Raw genomic sequence first — 27,226 nt, forward strand, 5'->3', positions numbered from 1 at the left:
AACCAGATCAAACTATGTTTTCCTTATTCCATTCCCAATTCCTGTTGTGATTCCCAGCTTTTGAATTTGTCTGTTCATTCAGCCATAGTGACTATCACTGCTCCGACTACCTACTCCACTCTTCTTCTGTTTATTCTGAACAAACCATGGGTGTTGCTGCTGGAAAGCTAATTTTGTAATCTGTTAACGGGGTGGGACAAAATATCAGTATATCAATACTGTCAATACACTGAAAAACACTGCTGACTCCTGCTTATTGGGAAAGTACTTTGCCTTTTCCAGGGTATTTTTTTCTTCTTCAATTAGTATATCCTGATGTATCATCATTGATAATCGTACAAAATATCACATATCGCAGAATCGCCTGTATCAAATCATTGTTTTCGTGGGTTGATAGAATTGTATCGCCAGTTACCCAGTGATTGTCACCGCTGTTTGATAAAACTGTGTGTATGTGTGTTTGCGTGTGTGTGTGTGTGTGTGTGTGTCTCAGGCCTTCATGAAGCACAACACATCGAGGCAGAACGAGCATAGTCTGTCCAACTTCGACTTGGCGGAGTACAGACAGGTGATCAGCGACCTGGCCATCCAGATCTACCAACAGCTCATCAAATGCATGGAGAACATCCTGCAACCCATGATAGGTAGGGTGTGTTGGTGTGTGTGGGCGTGTGATAGTGATGTGGAGATTGGCTCTGACGTCATCTGAATCTGCATGTACACATAAATCATCCACCTGCCACCCATGCAAATGACTTATTTCCTCCGATTTAGAGACCTGCATCCGCATGGACATTTTACTCCACCTCTACCAGTCCCTATAGGCTATGTTGGAGTTTTTTGTGCAATTAATTTTTATTTTTATTACACATGGCAATTTTGGAAAATATGATATAAAATATCATAATATTAAATTTTGGATATCGGCCAAGCCTATTGTGCATTTTTATATTTGTGTGTGTGTGTGTGTGTGTGTGTGTGTGTGTGTGTGTGTGTGTGTGTGTTCCCTGCAGTCTCTGGCATGCTGGAGCATGAGACCATCCAGGGCGTGTCGGGGGTGAAGCCCACAGGCCTCCGTAAACGGACGTCCAGCATTGCGGACGAGGGCACCTACACGCTGGACTCCATCCTGCGGCAGCTCGGCTCCTTCCACTCCACCATGTGCCAGCACGGCACCGACCCCGAGCTCATCAAGCAGGTGGTGAAGCAGCAGTTCTACATCATCGGAGCCGTCACCCTCAACAACCTGCTGCTGCGCAAGGACATGTGCTCCTGGAGCAAGGGCATGCAGATCAGGTAGGGGATGTGCAGGGTTGGGACATTTTAACACAGAAACGACACTGGAACGGAGCAGGGGGGCAGTCACAGGGTTCATGGATTTTCTGGAAAGTCATGGAGTTTTAAAAAGTCTTTTCTAGAGAGGCAGTCGGGGAATTTTATTAATTTCTGGACATCAGTGTAAAGAATCAGTAGCTAGGTGTTTATCAGTATGTATTTTTCACTGTGTTGACATTATGTTCGCTACCTCTTCTATGTTTAAAGTATGTTTGATCAAGGAAAATCAATCTTATGTTTATATGAGTCAAGATTACTAAACATTTTATCCATGGAACGTCATGGAAAAATCAGGGAATTTTACATTTGACATAGAGTAGGAATACTGTGGTTACTGGAAAAGCTAACTATGTGGAGAGCAGCATGTGCTACAGTGACAACATGAGGAGATAATGCGAGATGAGTGTAGTATGTCTCAAACAAATCCTTGTTTTGGCTGATTTGAGTGCACAAGATGCATTTCAGTCTCTTATTGTAGTTGTTTTGTGTGCACACAGAGCGTTTTTCCCTGCAGTGGACACTCACTTAGTTACTGCTGTTGTAGTTCCTGCTTTCTGTGTACTGTCCTGATTGTTGTGCTGCTGGCGTGTGTGTGTGTGTGTGTGTGTGTGTGTGTGTGTGTGTGTGTGTGTGTGTGTGTGTGTGTGTGTGTGTGTACGCTCCTGCAGGTACAATGTGAGCCAGCTGGAGGAGTGGCTGAGGGACAAGAGTCTGATGTTGTGCGGAGCCAAAGAGACTCTGGAGCCTCTGATCCAGGCCGCTCAGCTCCTGCAGGTGAAGAAGAAAACTGACGAAGACGCCGAGGCCATCTGCTCCATGTGCCACGCCCTCACCACTTCGCAGGTACGCTGACCTCTCACTGCATCATCTCACAGGTAAACCAGCCAATCACTGCCTTCTTTCACCACGGTGCTCCATGAAATGACCTGAGCTGTTTCCCCTCCAGATCGTGAAGGTCCTGAACCTCTACACCCCAGTGAACGAGTTTGAGGAGAGAGTGTCTGTTGCTTTCATACGAACCATACAGGTACCGGACTCCAGATGTAGAGTTATCTGTACAGCATGTGTTTCTGTCCATATTTCATTTACTGTAATTGAACGGGGTGATTTTAGAGGGGGCATGAAGCTTCATCAGGAAAACACAAATTTCTAAATGTATTCACTGAAAGTCAAAATGCAGCTTTATTGGAAATGCAAAAGGCAAAATTTTTCTTGCTTACATGTTGCCCTCTATATAATTGAAGAATTTCTAACCAAAATAGGATAGCCATTTTTTGAAAGAGTGACATCAGCTTTTATAAATTATAGCACAAATTAAGTGAAAATATGGAAATTTTCCAAAGGCAGAGAGTAACTTAAACACTTGCTTCCAAAAATGTACACAAGCACTGCATGTTTACTTTTTATTTTTTAAATGGAGCTTGTTGAGTGTTTGTTTTTGGATTTACATCTCTTTTTCTCTCCTCTGTTTGCCCATCAGACCCGTTTGCGAGATCGTTGCGAGACCCCTCAGTTGCTGATGGACACCAAGATGATCTATCCAGTCACTTTCCCCTTCAACCCATCCTCCCTGGCTCTGGAAACCATTCAAATCCCCAGCTCCCTCAACCTGGGGTTCCTCACACGTGTCTGAATCTGGACACACACACACACACAGACACACACACACAGACACACACACACACACACACACACACAGACACACACACATTCACATACCCAAGTTATGTGCACAAATGCCATCTCGTGCTGAACTTTGAACATGCATCTGTACAAGACGTACGTCCCCTGAACTTAAACATGCACGCTTCCACTCAACGTGCACTTCCTCTCTCTCAAAAACACAAGTAGATACGCAGCACCCACCACCATCGCCGCCGCTGGTTCCGATCAGGCCGTAAGACACCGCCGTCCACATCCACCGCTTGTATAAACGCCAGCCTCTTACAGAAGCCACAGGACCAGATCGACTCCTCCAGTACTCGCTCTCTGATCTGCCCCCTGGTTAGCCCACACTGTTCCCCAGCGCCCTCCCTCCTCGGTGTTTCAACTAGCTGTTAAGATAGCTGCTCTTCTTGTAGTCTCATTCCCCGGCGGGAAGATGCCGATGATACTCTGAAGTGGTTGTGCTCGACTGGCACGTTGGCCCCCAAAAGTGGGTCTTGAGGCCTTGTGGCAAGGGTTGCAGGCAAAGAATGACTCGGCAAATTGGCAGGTTGTAATCTTGCTCGGTATTGTCAGGTCACCAGGTGGAGTCCCAATACAAAACCGGCTGCACTGAGTAATACTGCTGACGCCCTCCACCCCATCTCAAGGTGACCACGGGCCAGGCTCCGCCCTGTTTGGATCCTTATGTTCTCATTTCACTCTCTGAACACAGTCACGCCATGACAAAACCCATCAGCTGTACCATATTACTTATACATATATAAATATATATAAATATGAATAGTATATATATCATGCAAGGGTATTTTATTTATTGCGTTTACCTCCCGCCCCTCCCCACCCACCCTTTTTAAAATAAAGAAAGATTTCTCTTTGCAGAAGATGCATGAGATGCGGAGGATGGGACCATCACTCTTGGGCAGGACGGATGCCTTCGTAAACGCAGTTAGGTTTAGTCCCATCATAGCCTATTTATGTCGATAGCAGTTTAACGATGTAGTGTAATTTAACGAGTGCCCCCAGAGTCTCATTTTGAAAATAGATGTTTATTTGTTAGCTGACATATCGCCGTCTTATAACTTATAGCTCTCGCTTTGTCGCGTTTAACCTGCGTTTTGTGGCAGATGAAGTGGAGCGCTGATGTAGCACGGGTTTTAACTGAGGAGCGACGCAGAAGGTACAAGGGTCAAACTTTAACTTGCTATATATGGTTTATCTGTACTGTTTACAGCTGTGACAGGAGCCGAGTGTCACAGGAAACACTGGCACAACAACACACATATCAACACACACACACACACACACACACACACATACACACAACACACATCTACACACTCAATATTGCACTTGGCTTACTGCTGTATCGTCGGGGGGTTTTGCACACTGGAATACTCCGAGGCTTTCCTCTCTCTACTAGTCTTCTCCGAGCAGAGCTTTGATTATGTTTTACTGTCATCGACTTAAAGTTATTTATTTCAGTATTATTATTTTCTGGAAGGATATGTATATTGTTAAGCCATGCGTCGCTGAGCAGAACAGTCAGAATGGTTTGAACCTTTCCTCTGAGGTTGTTTTTGGCGGCCCTGCCTCAGACGGATCCAATTTTACAATAACCCTTTCTGCTCTGATTCCACATCAACCCCTAACTGCAGCTTTGTGGACCAATTCCCCTCTCTTGACCTACCCGTCCACCCTATGCCTTCCTGTTTAGTAGTTAAAAGAGCATGACATGGGCTTTTATTACCAAAAACAGCTGAATGCATTGAACTCTTAGGGTTTTTCCACATTACAAGTACCGTGCCGCAGTCGTATCGGCATAATAAGTTTTGTTTTGTTTTATTTTCATTTGTGCGTGGTGCACAGTTTGGCTTGGTTCAGGTACAAATTGAGGCACCCTGGTTAAGATACCCAAATCGTGTTTATTTTTTTGTTCACTTTTAAGACTCACTAGCAGTGGCGTCGTCTTTATGTTCATGACACATACACACCTGCACAGGATTTCAGCGGTGCACCGTGCCCGTACGCGGCTGTGTATGGCTACAACACAGCACTTGTCCAGTGGAAATACTGACCAGCACACACACTGCTGCTGCTGCTGCTGCTACCCTGCTCTAACCTGCATGGGCTCTGCTGTGCTGCAGTGCACAGGTCAGCTGTGTGAGTTACCAGCCATTAACTCACATGCTACTGCATTTTGGTTTGGTTTGTCTTTATTTTTGTTGTTTTGTCTCTTTACAGTGAACAGACCTCAGTGTAGTTGAGCGTGGTTGGATGAGTGTCAGGGAAATCTGCCCATGTTGTGATAAGAGTCTGCTATTAGTGTTAACATTGTCCTCGCGTTAACATAATCTTTGCCTCACAGTTGCTACTTTTGTTTAAACTGTCTTTGTGCTGTGCCATTAGAATTGACAGTGAACCAAATTTGCCTCTGACCTTTAAATGAACCTTGTTTTGCCTGATAACCTTACCCCCTGAAAGGGATATTTCACCTTGGTAGAATATATTCGTTGTTCTACAGGAGACTGAGTGATAACCTGCCAAAGTCAGCCACTCTTGGAGCCTGTAGTAACAACCTCTTTTATTTATTTTGCAAGCTTAGTCTAAAAATATTGTTTTTAGCCCCCTTACCCAAGATAGACTAGATTTAATAGTGATTAATATTGATTAAATAATTATTAATATTGAGGGCTGGGGAAAGAATGGTGAATCCGCTCGGCTGTTGAACCAAGGTGAAGTATCTCATTAGATGCCGTGACTACGCCATTCTCACTCAGAGAGGGACAAGCTTCAAATGAAAGTGAATCGTAAGAAAAGTGTCATAGGAAGACGTTACTGTTTGAATTTGTTTTGTGGTGCAGTTGTCTTTTAAAATGATTTAATAAACTTGTGTTCTTATCGGGACCACATGCTATGAAATTGCCTTTTCCTACATTGTATCGATTACAAGGCTTTTCAGAGTGTGTAAGGAGTTCATATCTGCAGACAATAACCGAAGGATTTAACCATATGAATGTTTTAAAACTGTTAATAAAGCATATGATGATTTTAGCTGCACATTTTGGACAAAGCCTTATATCTCAGTTATTTGCTATCTGAATGACATTATCATCTTTTTTCATCATTTTTTTTTTTTTTTTTGGTTCTATCTGTCAGTGCAGTATTTTTTTTTAACCACTTTAAGATGGGTTTAAATTGTTAAACGTGTTCATTTTTTTGTGTATTTGTTTTGGTAAGCTGTTCTTTTGTTCTACAGTTGGTGTCAAAGATGGGTTACATTGTTTAGCCGTCTGTCAAAATGCACTTTTTAAATATCACTGAGGAAGTCAAATAAATACTGATGGATATGGCCTTCCCAACAAAGAAAGATTCACAGCTGAAGTTTTTGTTATGTCGTGTTTTGTTTTGTTTTCCTTCACTGATGTGAGTCCTGCCATGTTTTTTTGCAGAACTGTGGCCTGATAAGCTTTGTGTATCACATTCCTCATGTGAGCGGGATGCTTCCCTCTCAGTTCAATTTCCTGCTAATTTATTGTCAGTAACATAAGCCACAGTTCAGAAGAGCCACTCTCATGAATTACTGGGATGCAGCACCAGCCTTCTCAGACTCAGCCACGCTATCCTTGCTGATAATGTCGATGTACTGATTGTGGAAAGGCTGGCCTGGTTTCATTGGCTTGAAGTGTAATGTGGAGCTGGGCCGTCTCATTCCCCGGGCCTTCTCCCCGAGAGGACACTAAATGTCACTCCTCAATCTCATTTCTTACATTTGGGAGAGCTGGTTGTACAATAACAGGTAGACATTATAAATTACCATCGTTCTTGTCAGCACTAGCATTGATCGCGCCATTTTAAATCGTTAAAAACTGGTCAAAAGATGTCATCATCCCAGCTGTTGTGGTACTGGTCTGAACATACTGACACCAGTACCCGTTGTCTCCTCTCTCTCTCTCTCTCTCTCTCTCTCTCTCTCTCTCTCTCTCTCTCTCTCTCTCTCACCCCATGTGTACATTTGACAAACTGGACTGTTTGTAGTTTCTGGTAGCTGTGCTTAGTGAATGTGTTCACCATTAAGAAACTAAGAAACTTGGAATAAATTGTCAAATCTGTAAAAGTCAAATAAAAGAATTCAGCACTGTCTGATTGTCTGCTGTTTCTTCAGCGATGGAGGTTACTGCAAATTGCTACTCAAGTAGAAGTACTGTTACTTTGCTGCTATTTTACTGCAGTAGAAGTAGAAATACTGCTGTAAACATCAACTTAAGTAAAAGTAAAATCATTTAAAATGTGCTTGGACTAGAAGTTATAGAAGTTAGAGTTACTTTTTCCAAACTGTAACTGTGTTAGGTGAGGTCTTTTCCATGCAGTTATAATGAGGATGAGAGTACAAAGTGCAGACTACTTTCTTTTAAAGGTGCAATACGCAAAACTGCTGAGGCTCGATTGAAATGAGGACCCTGTAGACTCATCTGACAAATGTGGAATAAGCATGTGACTATGATGGTTGAGTCTAGATGGTTCTCACCAACAGGTGAATTCACTGATATTATTCCACTTTTTTCCCACATTTATTCCACATTGTTGCCAGCTGAGTCTAAACGGTTCTCTCTTCCATCAATCTTTTGTAGTTTTGCCATCGTGAACTTTTTTTGGGATTTGTGAAATGGCAAAAAGTATAACTAACAAAGTAGAATCACATTCTTTTCATCTTTGCTGATTGAGCTTTTTATTGTGAAAGGCTCCACAGTCATTGATCATTTGTTCTCTGTAATAACAAACTGCAAGAGAAGCAAACTCAACTGATTTTGTATCCTCAGTTTGTCCTGAGTGAGGGAAAAAAAAGTTTTTTGAATTATTCTGTTTACACATTCATATCACACATTATCTGATTTGATATATGCTAATAAGGAATATAAGGAATACATGCCAGAACAGATATTTAAACAGTGAATTCAAAGGTTACTGTATCTATAGTAACCTTTTTTTTTTTACTGTTTAAATAAAAGGTTACTATATATATATATATATATATATATATATATATATATATATATATATACTATATACTATATATATATATATATATATATATATACACTATATATATATATATATATATATAGTATATATAGTAACCTTTTAATTCACTGTTTAAATATCTGTTCTGGCATTTATTCCTTATATTCCTTATTAGCAGAAATCAAATCAGATAATGTGTGATATGCATGTGTAAACAGAATAATTCAAAGAACTTGTAATTGACTTTTTTTCTTGTCTTTGTGTGTGTAATCATCTTTTTATAGTGATATCTGAAAGTAAAATTTTGACCCTTTCACCTGTGTGTTAAAAACAGTGTTTTTTGGTAATATGTGGTCATAAATAGGTGAGTTTCAAAACTTTCCACCAATGGGATTCTTTGGGACTTTTTCCCCCCTCACTCAGGACAAACTGAGGATACAAAATCAGTTGAGTTTGCTTCTCTTGCAATTTGTCCTAGGTTTTTTCATAAAATGACTGGACTAGTTTGTCTGTTTGTCTGTCTGCTCTTTCAGTGGTGGGCAGGGGCTTAAGGCATCCGTAGGCAATTACAGCTAAATGTAATAGATTACATATGATGGGATTACACAAATCTGATTACAAAACAAACATTTCCCAGTAAAAATAAATTCAAGAAAGAGAAGGGCGTTTTTATCTCAATGTGAGCACAAACTCTCACACTGGTTCATGATAGCTGCTTAATAATAACACTGATCAAATTAAATTTTTTTTACATTGCAGCAACAGTTTCAAATTCATTCTGCAATGACTTTTGGAGGCAGAGTACTCTAAAAGTACCTTGCAAAAAATCACATTACATCACTGGGATGAACATAATCCAATGGTTTATCTTACCTTAAACAATTTCAATTCAGCAATTTGTGACAAGTTACATTTTATAAGTTGCTGTCCTGGCTTGGCAGGTAATGATAGGTGAGTACGTGGCCTGGAGGTAAAACCACAGCGGTGTCACAGCTTAAATGCTTCACTAAGAAGCTTAGTGTTCCCTCTCTGTCACGCACCTCCAATCCTCTTCACTGCAAAACACAATTTGGTCCTTCAGGCACAAATAACTACTGTGCAGTGGGAAATTTTCTTTTGTGAGGTAAGATTTATCATTCAACTTATCCTATCAATATTATTTGTGTCCTTGCTTTTGCAGATTCATACTGATACTGGTTATTCGTACTGTCTTATGAGTTGAGTAGCATTAAATTCCACTGAAGTTGTGGAATGCAGTGTAAAAACCCAAGAGTAATAATATAACTACAGAGTGTTTATACTGTACTTTTGATAAACTAAAATAATCTAATATGCCTGCTAAACCACAGTCAATCCTTTTATATTTAAAAGCATACAAAAAAGAAAATGTTTTCTGTATTTCTGTTAATAGAGTGACGGCTGAGGCCTGTGGTGGCTAATAGTGCTCTGCAGTTTACACTCACTGATAAGGCACTTTCCTTTAAATGTTCTTTCTGAAAAATGAACATGGACTTATACATGAACAGTTTTCTTCTTCTTGTGTGAACCTCGACAAAAACACACACACACACACACACACACACACAGTGAGGAGCTCAGCTGAAAATAAGTATCATCAGCTTCAACCACTTTGTGTCTGAGTGTGACAGCAATCCAGTAAACACAATGGTGACTTTATGAATGCTCTAAATAATGTTAGTGTGTATGGAATATTTCAAAATAATGCAGATTTCTGAATATGTACATGGAAGACAATGTGTGCCGCTGACTAGATGTGTTTTATACAGGTTACATTACAACCCACAGTAGTTACTTTGACTGTTAATTGAATAATTTGAAGTGAATGTCATGTCAAAACACACCAATGATAAACAACTCATAAGTTTATTGGAAAAACTGGAAAACATTTGTCAAAATGTTGTAGATTTTGGTACTCAACAGCTGTACCCGGTTATTATTCATCATGTATCAGCTCTGTGTATGTGTATGTGTGTGTGTGTGTGCTCGATGTGTGTGGCGCCCAGAATAGCTGTGCCCCTCTCCTCTGGAGCTACAAGAAGGATCAGACTGAAGTAGATTACCAACTACTTATCTCCTGCACAGCCTCTCTCTCTCTCTCTCTCTCTCTCTCTCACACACACACACACACACACACACACACACACACACACACACACACAGGCTAAGTAATCACATCCAGTACAAAAACAAAAGATAAGAGTCTCAAATAAAAGAACCTCATGTGGTTTAGCTGGTTCTGTCCGCTATACTGCGCAGAATGTGAGTGATGAAAACTACAATGCTAATCTGTTTGTGTGTGTGTGTGTGTGTGTGTGTGTGTGTGTGTGTGTGTGTCTTTTCCACAGGTGTGTAGTTGATCAGCTGCAGCCATGTGTGACCAGACGTTCATGGCCATTACTTTTGGCCCCTGCGACAACTGCAGCACCACCAGCCCTCTGATGAACATCTACATCAAGAATGAGCCCACCAACTACTGCTCCTTCTGTGTGGAGATGGTACGCAGCTCACTGACACAGAGCCACAGCCAACTGCTCTGCGAGAGTTTTTGTTCAGAAATTTATGACGTAACAGCTGGTGCGAAATTTGAACGCAAACAGATAATATTTACAGACAGGGGTTCCGCCAGAATGCAGCACCAGAATTTTGCCGGCGGAATTTTGGGCCCCATGAAAAAAAAAAAAAAAAAAAAAAATATATATATATATATATATATATATATATATATATATTTTTTTTTTTTTTTTTTTTTTTTTTTTTAACTCAATGATGGTTTAATAATTTTATATTAATTTTTTACCTAGTTTTTGGGGCCCCTGTCAGGCAAGGGCCCTTGGAATTGCCCTAACTTTTCCCCCATATACAGCTCCCCTGTTTACAGAGCCTGAAAAGGACAGCCATTTTTTTCCAGCAGTTTCACTTCTGAACATAATGGGGATCTTATGAGATTTGTTTTTGTTGAGTTTTGTTTAATTATTATTCCTGCTGACATAACAGGTCTCTGATAGGAGCTCATAGCCAAGCAAGCTGGAGCTCCCTTACAGTGATGTCTAGTGAGGAGGGATTTGATCAATCATCCAACAATGTCATTTCCTATTTCACAAATGGAAAAATTGATAGGTGAATACTTTGACTCCAAACAGTGGAAATCAATCTGCAGTTTGCACACAGCCACACAAAAAAATTGAAAAATTTGACTGATGATTGTTTGATGTAAAACATAGCTGCAATCAGAGGGGGGGAAAAATGAACGCCCACTGAGAGCATTAAAAAGCCCTATATGTGTGTATGTGTGTATATCTACATACACACACTCAGTCACCAACATCTTTTGACACACAACTGTACTGACACTTCATATCTGGAACGCTGCTTGGCAGACTCCTAATGCCCACACACACGCACACACACACATACAGACGAGCGATAAGAGAGACAGATGCATACCAGTGAGACCATCCTTCCCGCTCTGTGATCCTTGTCAACAGCGAGCCTCACACCCATCGTGCTTGTGTCTGTCCACTGTTACAGACCAGCGGTTCTCAATCCAGGAGGTGGGACACCTTTGGGGGACACAAGATGATTTACTCTATGAATGATTTCAAAATATCCGTAGTAAATATCATTTTATCATATTTGTTATATGACTATTAAATACTGTATTTTTATACACTGGTTAGTTCCAGTGGTGCAATCTGTCCCAGAGGTGTACCATGTGTGCTGATACACAGTCTAACAGCACACTCATTTTGCTATAAAATATCACTCTACTAGTGTTCAGTAGTAACTGTTAATTGCATTAATATCCAGGAGAGAACAATACTTTGTAATGTTAACAAACTTCACACCGCGTCAGCGCAAAGCTGGAAACATTTCAGAACCAGACTTAAATTGTGAATGGCGAGCGGAGGACAACATGTGGGAGGACAGGGGTGTGGAAACCAGTGGCTGCTTTCTTCCTCTTTACCCCCACTGTTGACTGCCAGCGCTGCCTGCCAGACTGTGGTTTTGGTCCAAGTTATGGCTATGGTTAAGATGAAGGTCAGGAGGCACTGCTTTACAGGCAATATTTGGTGCAAGAAAGTAGAACAAGTGGATCCTACGGTGAAAACCTCCAGACAAGCCAGCTTGCAGTCAGGAAACTGTTTATATTCAGTTCATCCTTGTGAGGGAAACTGGAATCGTCATTGATGTCAAACTTCACACCGTGAACATAATGTATATCTGTATTTGAAAACCCTGCAGGTATAATTAACTACAGACATAATTTTGTTTATATATCAGGTTGATGTTAGCCTTTTATTCAGCTTCAAAGATCAGTAAATCACTTTCATCCATGTCTAAGATGATGGATGATGGAAAACCTTGTGATGTGTTGGCATATGTATTGGGGTACTGACTATCAACAGCTTCAGCCATAATATTGGTACTTGCTTAGAAAACACCTGTATCAGCTGAACGCACCAGCCTGGGATCTTGTGCCATAGACTGCTGTGATGGTACTTTCTGTTTCACATTACCGCTGAGATTCTATGGGATAATTATTTTAAATTAAAGTTTAATGATCCCCCTGGAGAAACTGGGCCATTGCACAGTAAAGTAGTAATGCATCAAAGTAAAATGCACTATAAATTAGGATACAGTAACTAATAGCTGCAGTTGTATGACCAATCATGTTCTGCAGGACTTACTGAGGCAGAGGGACAATGTGAAATATAGCCTATACATTATGTAAAACAGGAATAATAAAAATTTTAAATCTATCTGTGGGCTATATATAGCCTATGTGCAAACACGATTGGAAGATTAGAGTATGCAGGGTCAACAGTGAGCCATACTTATGTAAAGGTGAGCAGGAATGGCTGAAACACTTTGCTCATTTCTTTCATCCTCGCTCATTTTTAAAAAGCTGGGGCAAACTTCTAACATCAGTGTCTTATAAACCTGGGTGGTTTCAACATGTCCAATGCAAAGAGAGAGTTATTTTGTCTGAAAGGCTGGAAGGAAAATCCCAGCCAGCACCCTGGGTTATAGTTGTAATATCACTTAATTGAAATGATTACATCCTTTACCATTTCAGAATATGCCATTTGAAATCATTGTTGGTGATGCAAACTGTGCGCGTGTGTTTATGATGACAGTTTTATAGCAAACATGAGTTTAACGGCTAAGAACTGTAGATTTGTTGTGCACAGAGGTTTCACATTAGCAAATTTGTCAGGATAAGCGAGCAAGCCATGTTTACCTTTAAATATTTACCTACTGAGAATTTGCCATATCCATAATAAACGAACAAACAAACAAACAAGTAAATCAATCAGTCAGTCAATTAATAAACTGTCTCCCCCGCAAAGGTGTCTAGGCATGCACACCTGCACTGAGACAGTCCTACACTTTGCGGATACATTCATTTCACCGCACTTTTCAGAAGAGGATAAAAGCCTGCAGCCTGATTGTAGCCGACAAAGATGTCGACAGCCTGTACACCGATGGCTATTTGTTTTATACACATTTGAAGAGACCCTGTGCTGTTACTGGTGCGTCACAGTAAAATAAAGTGCACAGGTAATGCCAGTGAAGAGAGGTGCAGGGTCGAGACACGGAGGGGAGGGGGCAGTAGCAGTGACGTCACGGCGGCAGCGGCAGCGGCGCTCGCCTCCAGGAGCGTCTCTGCAAACATCTGTCTAACCAGCCGCCGCTCCTCCCGTCCCTGTCCTCCCGCGTCCCCTTTCTTCCGCTCTGTCCTCCCAAAAGATGGCGTGTCAGGGGCTGCTGAAGGGAGAGACCCTGGCGTCGCTGAAGAACGAGAGCGAGAGTTTGAAGAAGAAGCTGGAGGAGGAGCGGGCCAAGCTGCACGACGTGGAGTGTAAGTGCCAGGCTCACCTTTTCGTGTGTAAAAAAAAAAAAAAAAAAACTTAATTGATCAGGTGTAATTGTTGCAGCTGTTTTTTTGTTTTGTTTTGTTTTTTTTTTTTTTTTTTAGATCAACACGCCAGACGGCGACGGCAGAACTGACAGATAAATCAGCAGACAGTTTGTTTGTGTGGCAGTGATTACTCTACTGTCAGACGCTCCATCTTGCTCTTTGTCATAATTTAGTTGTTTTTTTTTTTTCTTCACAGATGTTGTGCATGTTTCAGGTGCGATGGAGGATGCATTGTTCACATATTTTCTCATGCATATAATGTTTTAAGATGCTTAAGTCCTCTACCATCTGTCTGTCTGTCTGTCTGTCTGCCTATATCTACATTTTAAGGATCGATCAGAGTTGATAAACAGATGTAAACGACAGGGTTGGATAGACAAATGCTGGTTTTGTACGTTTTAAGTGTCATTTCAGGGATTAATTCAGGAGTAAAATTATAAACTGTATCAAGTTAAGATCCAAGGAGGAATAGTAACGTTTGAGTTACAGGAATTTCAGGAATCAAGTAGGCTAAAGGAGCAATTCACATAAAGAAAATTAGAGAAGTGGTTTCTTAATGCATGCACAAAACCCCTTAATTTTTTTAGTGGGTCCAGTTAAAGTATGGTAAGCATTTAAAGTTAAGGGATCGTGTTCCCTAGTGAAAAGTGTGTCCTCAGATGTCCTCCCCTCATAAGCTAAACTGAAATGAACTTCACATTAAAAGCTTTTATTACACTTCACCATCAAAGAGTAGACAGATTACAATTTTAATATAAATTTCTATCTATCTATCTATCTATCTATCTATTTATTGACAAATACATCTCTTAATGTATATAATAGTTATATAATAGTTAATGTAGGCTATGTAATAGCTATGTTACTCAGCATACATAAAAGGTACGTAAAGCAAAAATAATTAACAAGTCAGACTCAGTGTTGATGCCACTTTTTTTTTTTTTTTTTTTTTTTTTTTTTTTTTACAGTTTGGATGACCTTTTTAATGTAACTGAAGTGCAGCCTTTTAGGCTTGGCTATACCATTGATCGAGAACTAAATGTTAAGCTGTGTGTGTGTGTGTCTGTGTGTGTGTGTCTGTGTGTGTGTGTGTGTGTGTGTGTGTGTGTGTGTGTGTGTGTGTGCGTGCGTGCGCTCGTGTATGTGTGCATGCTTTAGTGCACCAGGTGGCTGAAAAGATTGAGGTGGTGAGTGCTCTCTCCATAAAGACCAGACGCGTCCTGAAGGGCCATGGGAACAAGGTGCTGTGTATGGACTGGTGCAAAGACAAACGCCGTCTTGTCAGCTCTTCACAGGTACACACACACACACACACACACACACACACACACACACACACACACACACACACACACACACACACACACACACACACAGTGTCAGTACTCTTAAGTTTAGACAAGTTTCTTACTGGATGCTACACATAGTAATATGAAGTCTATGCAGCAGGACACCAAAATGTTGTGTTTTTAATGTGTATGTGAGCTGGACTTATTATCTCTCTCTAATATCACATCATCTATGTTCTCTAGGACGGAAAAGTGATCGTTTGGGATGGTTTCACCCTTAACAAGGTGAGTAAAGGCCAGTGTGGTACTTTCTTGCACATTTAAGTGGGAGTAGGAATTCTTCTTCTCCTTCTTTCTTCTTCTTGGAATAACTATTAATGAAGGTGCACAAAATGCAATACATCAAACAGCCAAAATGTAAACAACACAATTCATGCATTATGCATTGCATTTTACCTATTTGTTTTGTGTTTTACTTTCATCACAACAGTTGTTATGTAAGTACCAGTGTTTTTTCTAAATGGTGGATCCTATAGCTAATCTTGGGTGAAGCTGCTTGTATGCTCCGTGCCATATGTGTGGTTGAGTGGGTGGGCCAGCCATCCTCTGCTTCTCTAGACCAGAGAGAGAGAGAGAGAGAGGGAGGGAGAGGACCATATATGACTGGAAAGAAGAGACCAAAGATTATCTATCCATCAGTCCAGTATAATGAATGTGTGTGTGTGTGTATGTGTGTGTGTGTACGTGCATGTCAGAGTATCCTTTAATGGCAGGCTGGTTTTGCTCCCTCTCTAATCCTGTCTCTTGGTGGAACAGATTTAACCACACTAAAAGCTGCCCTCATCAGAACTCACCATATCCAGCCTCACTTCAGTACTGTTTACATGTGTGTGTGTGTGTGTGTGTGTGTGTGTGTGTCTGAGAGAGAGAGAGAGAGAGAGAGAGAGAGACAATGTTTGTAAATACAAGTATGTATATGCGCGTGTGCACATTAGCACAGATGAGAGCCATTGTGCTCAGGTAAGACAATATGTATTCCAGGGTTGTTATGATACTAGAATTTATAATTTCAACACCATACCCAAAAAATGTTGCAATTTAACATAAAAAAAATGGCAGAATATTAATGGGCCTAAAAATGAAAAAGATAAATATTACAAAAAAGTGACAGCAGGTCTGATATCTCAAGATAAGGTAACTATACCTAAACCAAAATTGGCTCAAACAGGAGCTTTCAACAAACCTGCCAAATATATATATGTATATAGACTGGGGTGTCAGTTGTTAAGGTGCTTCACCAAGTTTGATGTGTTAGCTCAGCAGGTTTCAAGGTTTTTCATGTTCCGTACCTCCAAGTTGGCTTTCATTATGCCAGGAACTCCTGTTTAATGTGACTTTGCCCGATAGACCCTGATATGAAAAGATATTCTTTAAATGTCATACTACAACAATGACAAACACATTCAAAGTTGTTGTTGTTGTTGTTTTCAAAGTAATGCACAACCAAAAGTCATACATTAATTAAAACCATCACATAAAGCTTTCAAAACTTATCTCCAAAGTGGTCCTCTTTCCAATACAGTGAAACAATGTTAAAATAATCATACATGTTTTTGATTTAAACAACAATTTCTAGTGAATTAAATTATAGTGAAATTAAACTTTTGCTGAGGACCCTCTGCGAGCCCTTCAAAGAACCCCAGTGGTGTCTGGACCCCACTTTGAAAACCACTGTGTTAGCTCACTTTCACTTTGTAGCTTTGTCTGTATAGTGGTGTATTTACATCTTTGGCTACTCCATTTGCTTTCTTTGGCAACCAAAGCTAGTCGCAGAAGCTGTGCCAATGATTGTTTGCTAATATTGTGACTGTACTGAGCTGCTGAAGCTAACCTGAAAAAAACACGGAGACACACAGTTCAAACTTAAAACCAGTTAATTGGCAATAGCTTGTCCAGTTTGGGACAAAAGTCCTGTCCACATCTGGAAGAAGCCGCTTTTTGGGTCAGTGGTTAAATAGGAACCTTTGAAAAGGAACCTAGTGTATTCTTATCAGTGATGGATGGCCATGTTTTTGTTGTTTCATTCTCTCTCTCTCTCTCTCTCTCTCTCTCTCTCTCTCTCTCTCTCTCTCTCTCTCTCTCTCACTCTGTGTATGTGTGTGTGTGTGTGTGTGTGTGTGTTCCAGGAGCATGCTGTCCCCATGCCATGCACATGGGTTATGGCCTGTGCTTATGCCCCCTCAGGCTGTGCTATAGCGTGTGGGTGAGTACATCCTTTCTGCTTCTAAAAATCAGCTCCTTTCTTCCTTTATTTTAATCATGTAACTCTGAGATGACATAGCCATTATTGGGGGAAAAATTGTTACCAGCATGAACAAATTTGTTGAAACATCATTTACATATTTTCTCAAGGTTTATGAACACAGAAAAATGTTTTTCTGCCATGGTGTGATGGTTAAAGGTTGTCATTGCTTCATAATTTGGAAGTTTGATAACAAAAATTTCTTTCAAATTTCATTATCATTTACAGTGAAATTTACATAATAATCATATATGTATATATATATATATATATAATGAAACACTTAATAATAGATATCCAGTACTTTTTTTTCTCTAGAGAGGAAATGTAAGTTGTTTGGAATAAGGCTTTTCATTTGAACTGTGACCCTTTTGCTCCATCCAACAGTGGGTTGGATAACAAGTGCTCGGTCTACCCGCTGTCACTGGACAAGAACGAGAACCTGGCTGCTAAGAAGAAGTCGGTTGCCATGCACACCAACTACCTATCAGGATGCACCTTTACCAACTCTGACATGCAGGTGAGTGGATGGGTTTCTTAGTTGGAAGTATCCCTGACTGATTTGTAGACCAGACAAAAAAGAAAAAGCGATGTTCTTAAATACTGTATGTTGTAATTAATGTACAACACACATGGGATGATGATTACAAGTGTTTCTGCATGTTTAAGATAAGGAGAATTTATAAATATCATTTTATTACTAACATTCACATCATTTGCACAATTTTATTTCAATGTCCAGACTGATTTACAACCAACGTATGACGATTCAGCTTGCAGGAGTGAGGGCTATAGTACCCATGACTACAGAATAATGCCACAAGCAGGCACATTAAAGGTCACTGTAGGGCTCGTCCGGGATTTGAACCCGGGACCTCTCGCACCCGAAGCGAGAATCATACCCCTAGACCAACGAGCCATCTGTGGAAAAAAATGCCTATGATAACGTTTCAAAGTCAATCTGCTGATCAGCAGGTTCTACTCTAGGATCAATGGAAACTTCCTCGAAAACGTATTAATATTTATCAAGCTGAGGGGTTGGGATGACCCCTCGGGACGCCCCCCTGTCACATGATACTGAGGGGCAGGGAGATGATTTAACTCATGCCTTCTGTTTATTTTTACAATATGATTTAGTCATCTTGCTAATTGTCTTATCTAGAAACCTTGTATTCTTACATAAGCAAAAATTAGAAGCAAATTAAGGATCATCAGAGCATCAGTGTCCTTAAAATATTATAGTGATCATAGTTCAGTAAAGAAACTGAGTAAAAGGAAAGGAGAGAGATAGAGGATAATTGTTTTTCCTTTTTTTTAAGAGAGCAAGTACAATGAATAGTTTCTAGGAATTTAAACCTAGAAAAAGGATGCAAAATTCCCATTTTACAAATCTTTTACAGATTTGACAAATATATGTCAAACATCTTCGCAAAATGTAATCAAATATTTGTGTTTTATACATGCCATACATGACAAATATTGGATTATAGTATTTATATTTTACTAAACAGTGTGAGGCCTCTATACTGCTTCCAGGTAGCAGTTATAAGAGCTTGTTTTAAAAGATACAAAAATCAATAAGTGGTGCAGTCCCTGTCTCCTGGCCTGTAGCAGGCGATTGAAAGTTGGCAGCCTTTTTTTTTATGGTCCTCAACCAGTTAAATACCAGACAGAGGAAAGAAGGAAGCAAGAGGAAGGAAATCAGAGAAAAAGAGGACAAGACTGTAATGGACTGGGATATTGGACTTAAATAATTTACTACAATCTGTCCCTAACAGGGCAGAGGAGGAAGTGGGGGAGGAGAGGTGAGACGAATAGCAGAGTGGAGGAGGGGTAGAGAGGAAGAGAGGACAGTGAGGGTGACGGTCCTCCATTCTGGGTGTATTTATAGACACTGAGTGGCCTTTATCAGGAAAAGAGTGGAGCACCGTGACCTGAGGGCAGAGCATACACACACACACACACACACACACACACACACACACACACATATCATCTCTCACATTGCATCTTACTCATGAAAACAAACACGCACACGCTCATGACACATGCATGACCACACTGTGTCACCCATAGCTGCCTTCAAGGCCTGTTTTACCTCTGAAAGTGTGTTTACCATTCATTTTAATGGTAACAGTATTTCGCTTAATGGTAATATTCAGCAGAAACCCAAACAAGCACAGGATTGTTGTATTATACCATGGCATGCTAAAAAAAAAAAAAAAAAAAAAAAAAAAAAAATTAATCGGGCTTTGGAAACAGTTTTGGTTCAATTTCACTATATATGACTATTTAGGGCCACACAATTACTCCAAAAGTTTAAATCACAATTATTTTGGGAACTAATGAAGGACCACTGTAGCCTTGTTCATCTATGTTAGTGCGCTGCCACCACTATTAAACTCTACACTACACTCCTACACTATTAAACATACTGCATGCATTCAACATACTGGAGTCAGTCAGTTCAACACTGGGTATTTAGACTCACCCACCCTCAGCCATAACTCAAAATAAGTATTCCCTGCTCTGTGAAGTTTCTGTCCCGCTGAAATGAGATGGAGAGAGGTAAAAAGGGAGCGCTCGATTTGATTGAATATACAGCACAAGAGAAGGATTGATTTTCTTGTATTCATGATCAAGAGAAGCCAAAATCATAATTAAAAATAAAATGTGATTAACCATACATTGCTAATAACTATTAAATCAATTCTGATTCTGGCACGAGATTCATCACAAGGGTTTTAAGATGGGCTTTACGATGATAACTGTGTTCGTGTAAGAACCAGAGCTTCCTCTCACCTCTGGCCTCTCAGCCTGTGGGGGATGTCGTGTGTGTTTTGTATTTGTGCCTGAGGTCGTGCAGCAGTCACACTCTAATGCACCAGCCAGCAGGGATCACTGACGCCTGCCTGCGTGTCCCAGGGCCGCTTATGTGCCGTCATTTGTGGAATTGCTGACATTTTCTTTGTCTCTGCTGTATGTGCATATATGCTATTGTGACTGTGTGTGTGTGTATGTGTGCATGACTGTGTGTATGTACGTGTGTGTCTGCTTGTGCATGAATGCGTATGTACATGAATAGCGGCCAGAATTATAGTGCCATTACAACAACCATTCATCAGAGATCGACAGCTGCTTCTTAGTACTGAGTCCCATCTTTAATTAAAACCAGGAGTTTTCATTTTATGTTTATAGTATTTACAAACTCGTAGTCTCTAGTCTTCATCCCCTAGTAGTAGGACTAGTATCTGGAACCAGATAATTAGTCCAGTAATTTTAGGCCAAAATTGGGGTCAACCTAGGACAAATTGCAAGAGAAGCAAACTCAACTGATTTTGTATCCTCAGTTTGTCCTGAGTGAGGGAAAAAAGTCCCAAGGAATCCCATTGGTGGAAAGTTTTGAAAATCACCAATATACTATATAATACCAAAAAAAAAAAAAAAAACACCCTTTTTAACACACAGGTGAAAGGGGTTAAAAATTTTACTTTCAGATATCTCTATAAAAATTCACAAACTGATACACATGCATATCACACATTATCTGATTTGATATGTGCTAATAAGGAATATAAGGAATAAATGCCAGAACAGATATTTAAACAGTGAATTAAAATGTTACTATATATATATAGTAACCTTTTATTTAAACAGTGAAAAAAAAAGGTTACTATAGATATAGTAACCTTTTAATTCACTGTTTAAATGTCTGTTCTGGCATTTATTCCTATTAGCCCATATCAAATCAGATAATGTGTGATATGCATCTGTAAACAGAATAATTCAAAGAACTTGTAACTGACTTTTTTTCTTGTCTTTGTGTGTGTATTCAACTTGTGAATTTTTATAGAGATATCTGAAAGTAAAATTTTTAACCCCTTTCACTTGTGTGTTAAAAAGGGTGTTTTTTGGTATTATGTGGTCATATATAGGTGATTTTCAAAACTTTCCACCAATGGGATTCCTTGGGACTTTTTTTCCTTCACTCAGGGCATACCGAGGAGACAAAATCAGTTGAGTTTGCTTCTCTTGCAATTTGTCCTAGGTTTTTTCATAAAATGACTGGACTAGCCAAATCTTTCGCCCAATGGAAAACTAAATCAAGGTCAAATTTATTACTTACTGTAGGGCCTTGAAATTCAGTCTCATTAATAGTCATAGTCAGTAATTTCTGTTGAATTTCTGGTCCTCTGTGGTCACATAAGGCTTTCTGCGACATTTTTAAGCAATCAGTGTTGTTTTGACTACACAGTGTCAGATTGAAGATTCCTTCCCAGAGTTAATAAATACATGGGCTGAATGTCAGTGGTTTTCAAAATCAATCAGTGTTCTATGAATAAAATTGAAACTGAATGTTCATGCATAGGCTCATGTACAAAATATATCCGTAGATAATATGAAATTCCTTGTTTTCAATTTAACTTCTGTTTACATTTTCTCCAAAAATCATTTGAGAACTCATTTCATGGTCAGTTTTTCTTAATTAGTTCTTGCCATGAGCTCCATGAGTCCACTGGCAGTCTTTGACAAACTTGTTGATGGTCCCGGGACCCATCGAATTTCAAATGTTGTTTCAGCCTTGTTCTGTAAGATGAGTAGAGTTCCCAGTAGAAAATCGTTGTTTCTCTGTTACCTGCACTTCCCGCTCTTCACCAATAGAGCGCAGTGTCATAACAAGCCTCTTCTCTGTTTCCTGTATTGTTCAGTGCCGCCTCCTCAGTCAGTGTTTTGTTTGCTTAATAGCTTTTGGCACAAGGGCTGGTTATATAGGGGATTCCCAAAGAATAAGGGCCCTGTTATGTTCTTGGATCATGGGATGAGAAGCTGATTATTAAAACCTTGAGTTAAGAAAACAAAACAAAACAAACAAACAAACAAAAAATCCCCATATTTCCTGTGAGTTGGGTTCAACTGAATTTTTCGATTTCATATCTTTCTTTTTTGTTGTTGTTGTTGTTGGTGGTGGTGGTGCGTGTGTGTGTGTGTGTGTGTGTGTGTGTGTGTGTGTGTGTGTGCTCATCAGATCTTGACATCAAGTGGTGATGGTACATGTGCTTTGTGGGACGTGGAGAGCGGGCAGCTGCTGCAGAGTTTCCACGGTCACACCGCTGATGTGCTGTCCCTGGACCTGGCCCCGTCTGAGACCGGAAACACCTTTGTCTCTGGGGTGGGTGTGTGCATGTGTGTTAGTACACATGTGAATTTATCTATCATATGTTTTCATGTTAAAATCTGACTCCAACACGACTTCAATATGATTGGTGATATGTATGTTCTAATTTGGCTTAAGGGTTTAATTGGACAGCCTCTTCTCCAAGGTTTTCTTGTCAAAAACACAAAAATAAACATGAAAATACATGGTGGTCAAACTAAACAAGACTGTCTTTGTTATTTATTGAAAAGCGATAAGTGGAAGATACAAGGTTTTCACTGACAATGGCAATATTGTCTCTGTTTAAGTATCTTGTGTGTGTGTCATCAGGGCTGTGACAAGAAGGCCAATGTATGGGACATGCGCTCTGGGCAGAACGTTCAGTCCTTTGAGACCCACGAGTCTGACATCAACTGTGTGAAGTGAGTCCAGCTTTTATGATGAAACCGTGTTTTCCTTCTTCTAAAAATATAAAAAAAATAAACAAATAAATAAATAAAAAATAAACAGCATTTGCTTCTTAGAAATGATGCAATAAAACCACTACTCATGAATTTTGTCCAGAGAGGAAGAGTTATAGCAAATATGCATGCGTATCAGAATACACACCAACAGTAAGTATACTAACCACATATTTCTTTACACATTGTAAAGATGTTCAACATCAGCTGAGACTTATCAGGTCAAAGCATGTTTCAGCTAAAGCAAAACTTATGGTCTGTTTGACCTTTATCAGGTCCAGAGGCTCAGCTAATAAGTGGATTTTGCATTTGATTCCCCACTTCTCTATGTTGATGGAAGACAGAACAGAGAAAACAAGTTTGTTATTGCGAACACAGATGCCCCACTGAGCCGGCCAGTTGCCCCAGAGGGAAGGTCAGCGGGTCACATTTCATCCTCTATGCAACATGAATGTTATCACCAAATTTCATGGTGATCCCAAAAAAAGTTTTTCAGATATGCCAGTTGGGACCTAACAGCTGACAGACACCATCACACACAGGCCCCCCCGCTCCCCAATAGGGCAAAAACACATTACTCCGATCCTGGTCTACAGAAGCAAAGTCCTGTTGACTGTGCCTTCTGCCACTCTTTATCTCTGCTAATATGGCTTTCTTCGCTCATTTTACACTATATCAGCAAACATGACATGTCTTTGGAAACTTTTTTTCCCCTGGCAGCTGGACAGCAAAGTAAGATTTCCCGTATTTTACTCAGTTTCAGCCTTGTGAGGTAATTCAGCAGAATTACTCAGTCATAACGGAGTCATTTAAATCATCTCTAACATGAAACACAGGTGTGTTCCATATAGAGAGGTCACTGTGCCGGTAACAGCAGTTTCAGCTCAACCCCCTGTGTTTCTGTTCAGGTACTACCCCAGTGGAGATGCGTTTGCCTCTGCCTCTGATGACGCCACAGTGAGTCCCTTCATGCTGCTCTGTCAGCTGACCTGTTATCTGTGTGTGATGACGTGTCTGCTTCTCACATCAATAATCTGCCTTTGCCTCAACAGAGATTCTTAAATTGATATGCAAAGTGCTTACGTCCACAATGTAAAATGGATTTGAGAGAGATTTTGGTGGCAGAGTTCAAAGATCACGGTTTTCGCCATTACAGTTCTTTGACATTTTGTAATTCTAGTCAGTTTGAGCTCAGCGTCACTTCCAACAGCAGAAAACTAGTCACCTTAAGGTGGAAAAGTTTCTATAATTGTCTTTTCCTAAACCTAGTTTGAGCATGTTCTTGATTTAAACATGTGGCTCTGCAAGCCACATGTGAAAACCATGTTTTCATGAGATGTATAAATGTAATTCTATCATATGAAAGCTACTGCCATAGAAAAATAAAAGACTAAAATGACCAGTGTTGAAGTTATGAATTTATCCATCTAATTCCAGGTGAAATAATTAGCTGATTTGCATTCATTATCTCTTTAGTGAGTCAAAATTCAAACAGTGTGCATATTTCTAGGTATGTGTGTATGTATGTATTTATGTGTGTATTTGTGTGGGTGTGTATGCTTCCTTGTACATATGCCCGTATATGGTTGCATACTGTGTTTTTGTGTCTTAGTGCCGTCTGTATGATCTCCGTGCTGACCGTGAGGTGGCGGTCTACCAGAAGGACAGTATCATCTTTGGTGTTTCCAGTTTGGACTTCTCTCTGAGTGGTGAGCTGTTTGTGAAGTACCTTGAGCTGCAACTTGCATCAGTATATCAAATATGCTGTCTGTTGATCTATCTATCTATCTGGTGTAACTGTGTAATTAAGAGATGACACTATATTACATTGTCAGTTCATGTTTCCTCTGCCTTTCGCCTCTTCCCACCCCAGGGCGCCTGCTCTTCGGCGGCTATAATGACTACACCATTAACATATGGGACGTGTTGAAGGGGAATCGCGTCTCCATGCTGTTTGGCCATGAGAACCGCGTCAGCACTGTCAAGGTGTCACCTGACGGCACCTCAGTCTGCTCGGCCTCATGGGACAACACTCTACGGGTGAGCAGGGCTCTCGGCATGCCATGGTTATTAGTTTTGTATTCACTTACATAGCTGAAGTACAAGCGCAGTCAGAGTGCATAGATCGTGACCATGTAAGTAAAAGCAATAAGCAGTTGGTCAAAAACAGGTTCTCATATGATGCTTCCCTCTTGGAGCTAATAGTGTGCTGTAATCGATGCTCAATGAACTGTGGGAAAAACAAAAAGTCATGTTACTCTTACATTCTTGGAGTGCCTGAGACAATGTTCTTACTAAATTGTTTTTAAAAATGAAATCCATTTTTAGTGACTTACTGTGTATATAACTGTGATAATTTAAAGTAAAAAGGTAAGGATGTAAACCTGGGAGTATTATTATTCAAACAGGCCAAGGGAAAGATGTTTGGACCTTAACATTAACCTTACAGAGAATGGAATGATGTATTAGGCTGGGATTTTTTCCTGTGAGTAGCTGATGCTAGGACAGCGTCTATAAAGTGTCAGTGTCAGTGAAGACAAATTAGCTAAAGGATCTGTGGACAGGCCGTGGAGAAGTGATATCCCTCACTTATAGCCAGATTTCTACTGGCATCCTGTCTGGAGTCTCATTTTGCTGGTTTCCCACAATCCCAACCAACAACAAATTCACCTTAATTATGTGCATAGAACCCACCTTACTCCTAGGAGAAAGCAGCTACTGAAAATTATGTGAATATCAGAAGAAAAATTGTGTTTGCAAGCTTAACAGCGTCTAAAAAAAAGATCCTGACATTTCTCAGTGTTATCCACGTGGGACAGTCAACTGCAACTGCACTTTTCACAAAGAAACAACTTAGATAAAGGATTTGAAGATTCATGTTTCCAGAGGAACAGAAACTTAAAAAGCCACACTTCCGTCCACATTGGGTTACTGATGGAAACAAGAACACTCCATTCAAGTACGCAACAGGTTTTTATTGTAGGAAGGAAAGTATGCAGACCCTGTGTGACCTGACTGTGTGAGTTTTTGTTCTCTAGATTTTTGTAGGAGACAGTTTTAATGTAAATGTGTGGTGTTACAGGAAAAGTTGCAGCTGCCGTTTTCATCCTCATGATTCCCCTGCCTCATACTGCCCGCTCCCTTCGTGTCTCATGCAGATTTGGGCCTAAAGCTTACATCACTGTTGTGATCCGATCCAGCAATTGGATTTTGGGCTACATGATGGCACCAGAAGACTGTGACCGCCAACACAGCATGACTCTGTCTGAGATCAGCAGCGCTGTCGGAGTGTGTTTACGCCACCCTTCAGTCTGACACACACACACACACACACACACACAGAAGCACAAAGCCTAGCTCATCTAAGTCATTATATCCTAAGAATGTAGGTTTGACACCAGTAACACAGGGAATGCATCTATTTGAACAGTCGCTTATCATGTTTGTATTGTTAAACTTTGTTATTTTTAGCTGGACAACTGATATCATATTATTATATTAGAATAAATGTTATTGATGATATGGTAATGTTAGCAGCTGCTCTGTAATGTAGACCTGTGGACTATTATACCGACTGCCTTGCACAGTATTTCACTGCCACTCTACTGCTTACTCTCCCCTGAAGACTGTTATTAGAAGACAAAGTGTGTGACAGGTGCATTTGTCCACAGGTGTACATTTACACAGTGTTACTTCTGCTCTGGCACTCTGCCATAGTCTACTTTATGTCCTGATCATCCAAAGAAAGCAAGACAACAGTCAATGTACCCACCTGTTTTTCTTTTGTCAGATTATTTTAACCTTGACATCCCAAGTCACCTCCTGTAAAGAAAAATAAATAAGATTTGAAGTAATGTTTGTTTTTTGCCTCCTGTGTTTTGTTTCAGTGGCTCTGTGTTTTGGTTTGTCTAAATGAGAAACCAGCATATTGCACAACCGTGCTTTACTTGTTTTACCAGTTACACCTAATTCATTAAACTCTGACAGTATCTGACAGTATGGCATCAGGATGTGGTTGTTTATTTGCTAAAACAGATGAAAGCAATAGAAACC

At 40.1% G+C, this 27,226-nt stretch overlaps 2 protein-coding genes, 1 long non-coding RNA gene and 1 other non-coding gene across 4 annotated transcripts in view; 2 read left to right on the plus strand and 2 right to left on the minus strand.

Moving 5' to 3' along the window:
- Positions 1-3,009, plus strand: part of myo5aa (myosin VAa) — a 79,175-nt gene extending 76,166 nt beyond the window's left edge. Inside the window, exons 38-42 of the mRNA XM_030079321.1 lie at positions 494-644; positions 1,014-1,296; positions 2,004-2,178; positions 2,282-2,362; positions 2,816-3,009. Of these exons, the coding sequence (XP_029935181.1) occupies positions 494-644; positions 1,014-1,296; positions 2,004-2,178; positions 2,282-2,362; positions 2,816-2,968 (843 nt within the window). The 3' untranslated portion in view covers positions 2,969-3,009. The remainder of the gene's footprint in view (positions 1-493; positions 645-1,013; positions 1,297-2,003; positions 2,179-2,281; positions 2,363-2,815) is intronic.
- A 3,757-nt stretch (positions 3,010-6,766) lies between these two features.
- LOC115378845 (uncharacterized) lies at positions 6,767-7,096 on the minus strand. Its single transcript, XR_003930171.1, has 2 exons — positions 7,003-7,096; positions 6,767-6,953 (listed from the first exon to the last, which is right to left on the minus strand). It is a non-coding gene; the product is annotated as an uncharacterized LOC115378845 (long non-coding RNA).
- A 1,936-nt stretch (positions 7,097-9,032) lies between these two features.
- On the plus strand, positions 9,033-27,027 carry gnb5b (guanine nucleotide binding protein (G protein), beta 5b). The gene is made up of 13 exons (XM_030079332.1): positions 9,033-9,145; positions 10,389-10,538; positions 13,795-13,906; positions 15,125-15,261; positions 15,499-15,540; positions 17,442-17,518; positions 17,945-18,077; positions 22,584-22,727; positions 23,043-23,134; positions 24,082-24,130; positions 24,786-24,882; positions 25,047-25,213; positions 26,332-27,027. Exons 2-13 carry the CDS (start codon positions 10,413-10,415, stop codon positions 26,341-26,343), a joined length of 1,188 nt encoding a protein of 395 aa, XP_029935192.1. The 5' UTR covers positions 9,033-9,145; positions 10,389-10,412; the 3' UTR covers positions 26,344-27,027.
- Positions 18,405-18,476, minus strand: trnap-cgg (transfer RNA proline (anticodon CGG)). The gene has a single exon. It is a non-coding gene; the product is annotated as a tRNA-Pro (tRNA).
- Positions 27,028-27,226: the final 199 nt, after the last annotated feature.

Source organism: Myripristis murdjan, chromosome 3, assembly GCF_902150065.1.
Source record: "Myripristis murdjan chromosome 3, fMyrMur1.1, whole genome shotgun sequence".
Lineage (NCBI taxonomy): Eukaryota > Metazoa > Chordata > Actinopteri > Holocentriformes > Holocentridae > Myripristis > Myripristis murdjan.

What these genes read in the sequence shown, in the direction of transcription:
- gnb5b (XM_030079332.1), top strand. Translation starts at nt 10,413, where the DNA reads ATGTGTGACCAGACGTTCATGGCCATTACTTTTGGCCCCTGCGACAAC. An exon ending in GTCTTGTCAGCTCTTCACAG is followed by an intron (nt 15,262 to 15,498) that starts GTACACACACAC and finishes TATGTTCTCTAG; the next exon opens with GACGGAAAAGTGATCGTTTG. An exon ending in GAAACACCTTTGTCTCTGGG is followed by an intron (nt 22,728 to 23,042) that starts GTGGGTGTGTGC and finishes GTGTGTCATCAG; the next exon opens with GGCTGTGACAAGAAGGCCAA.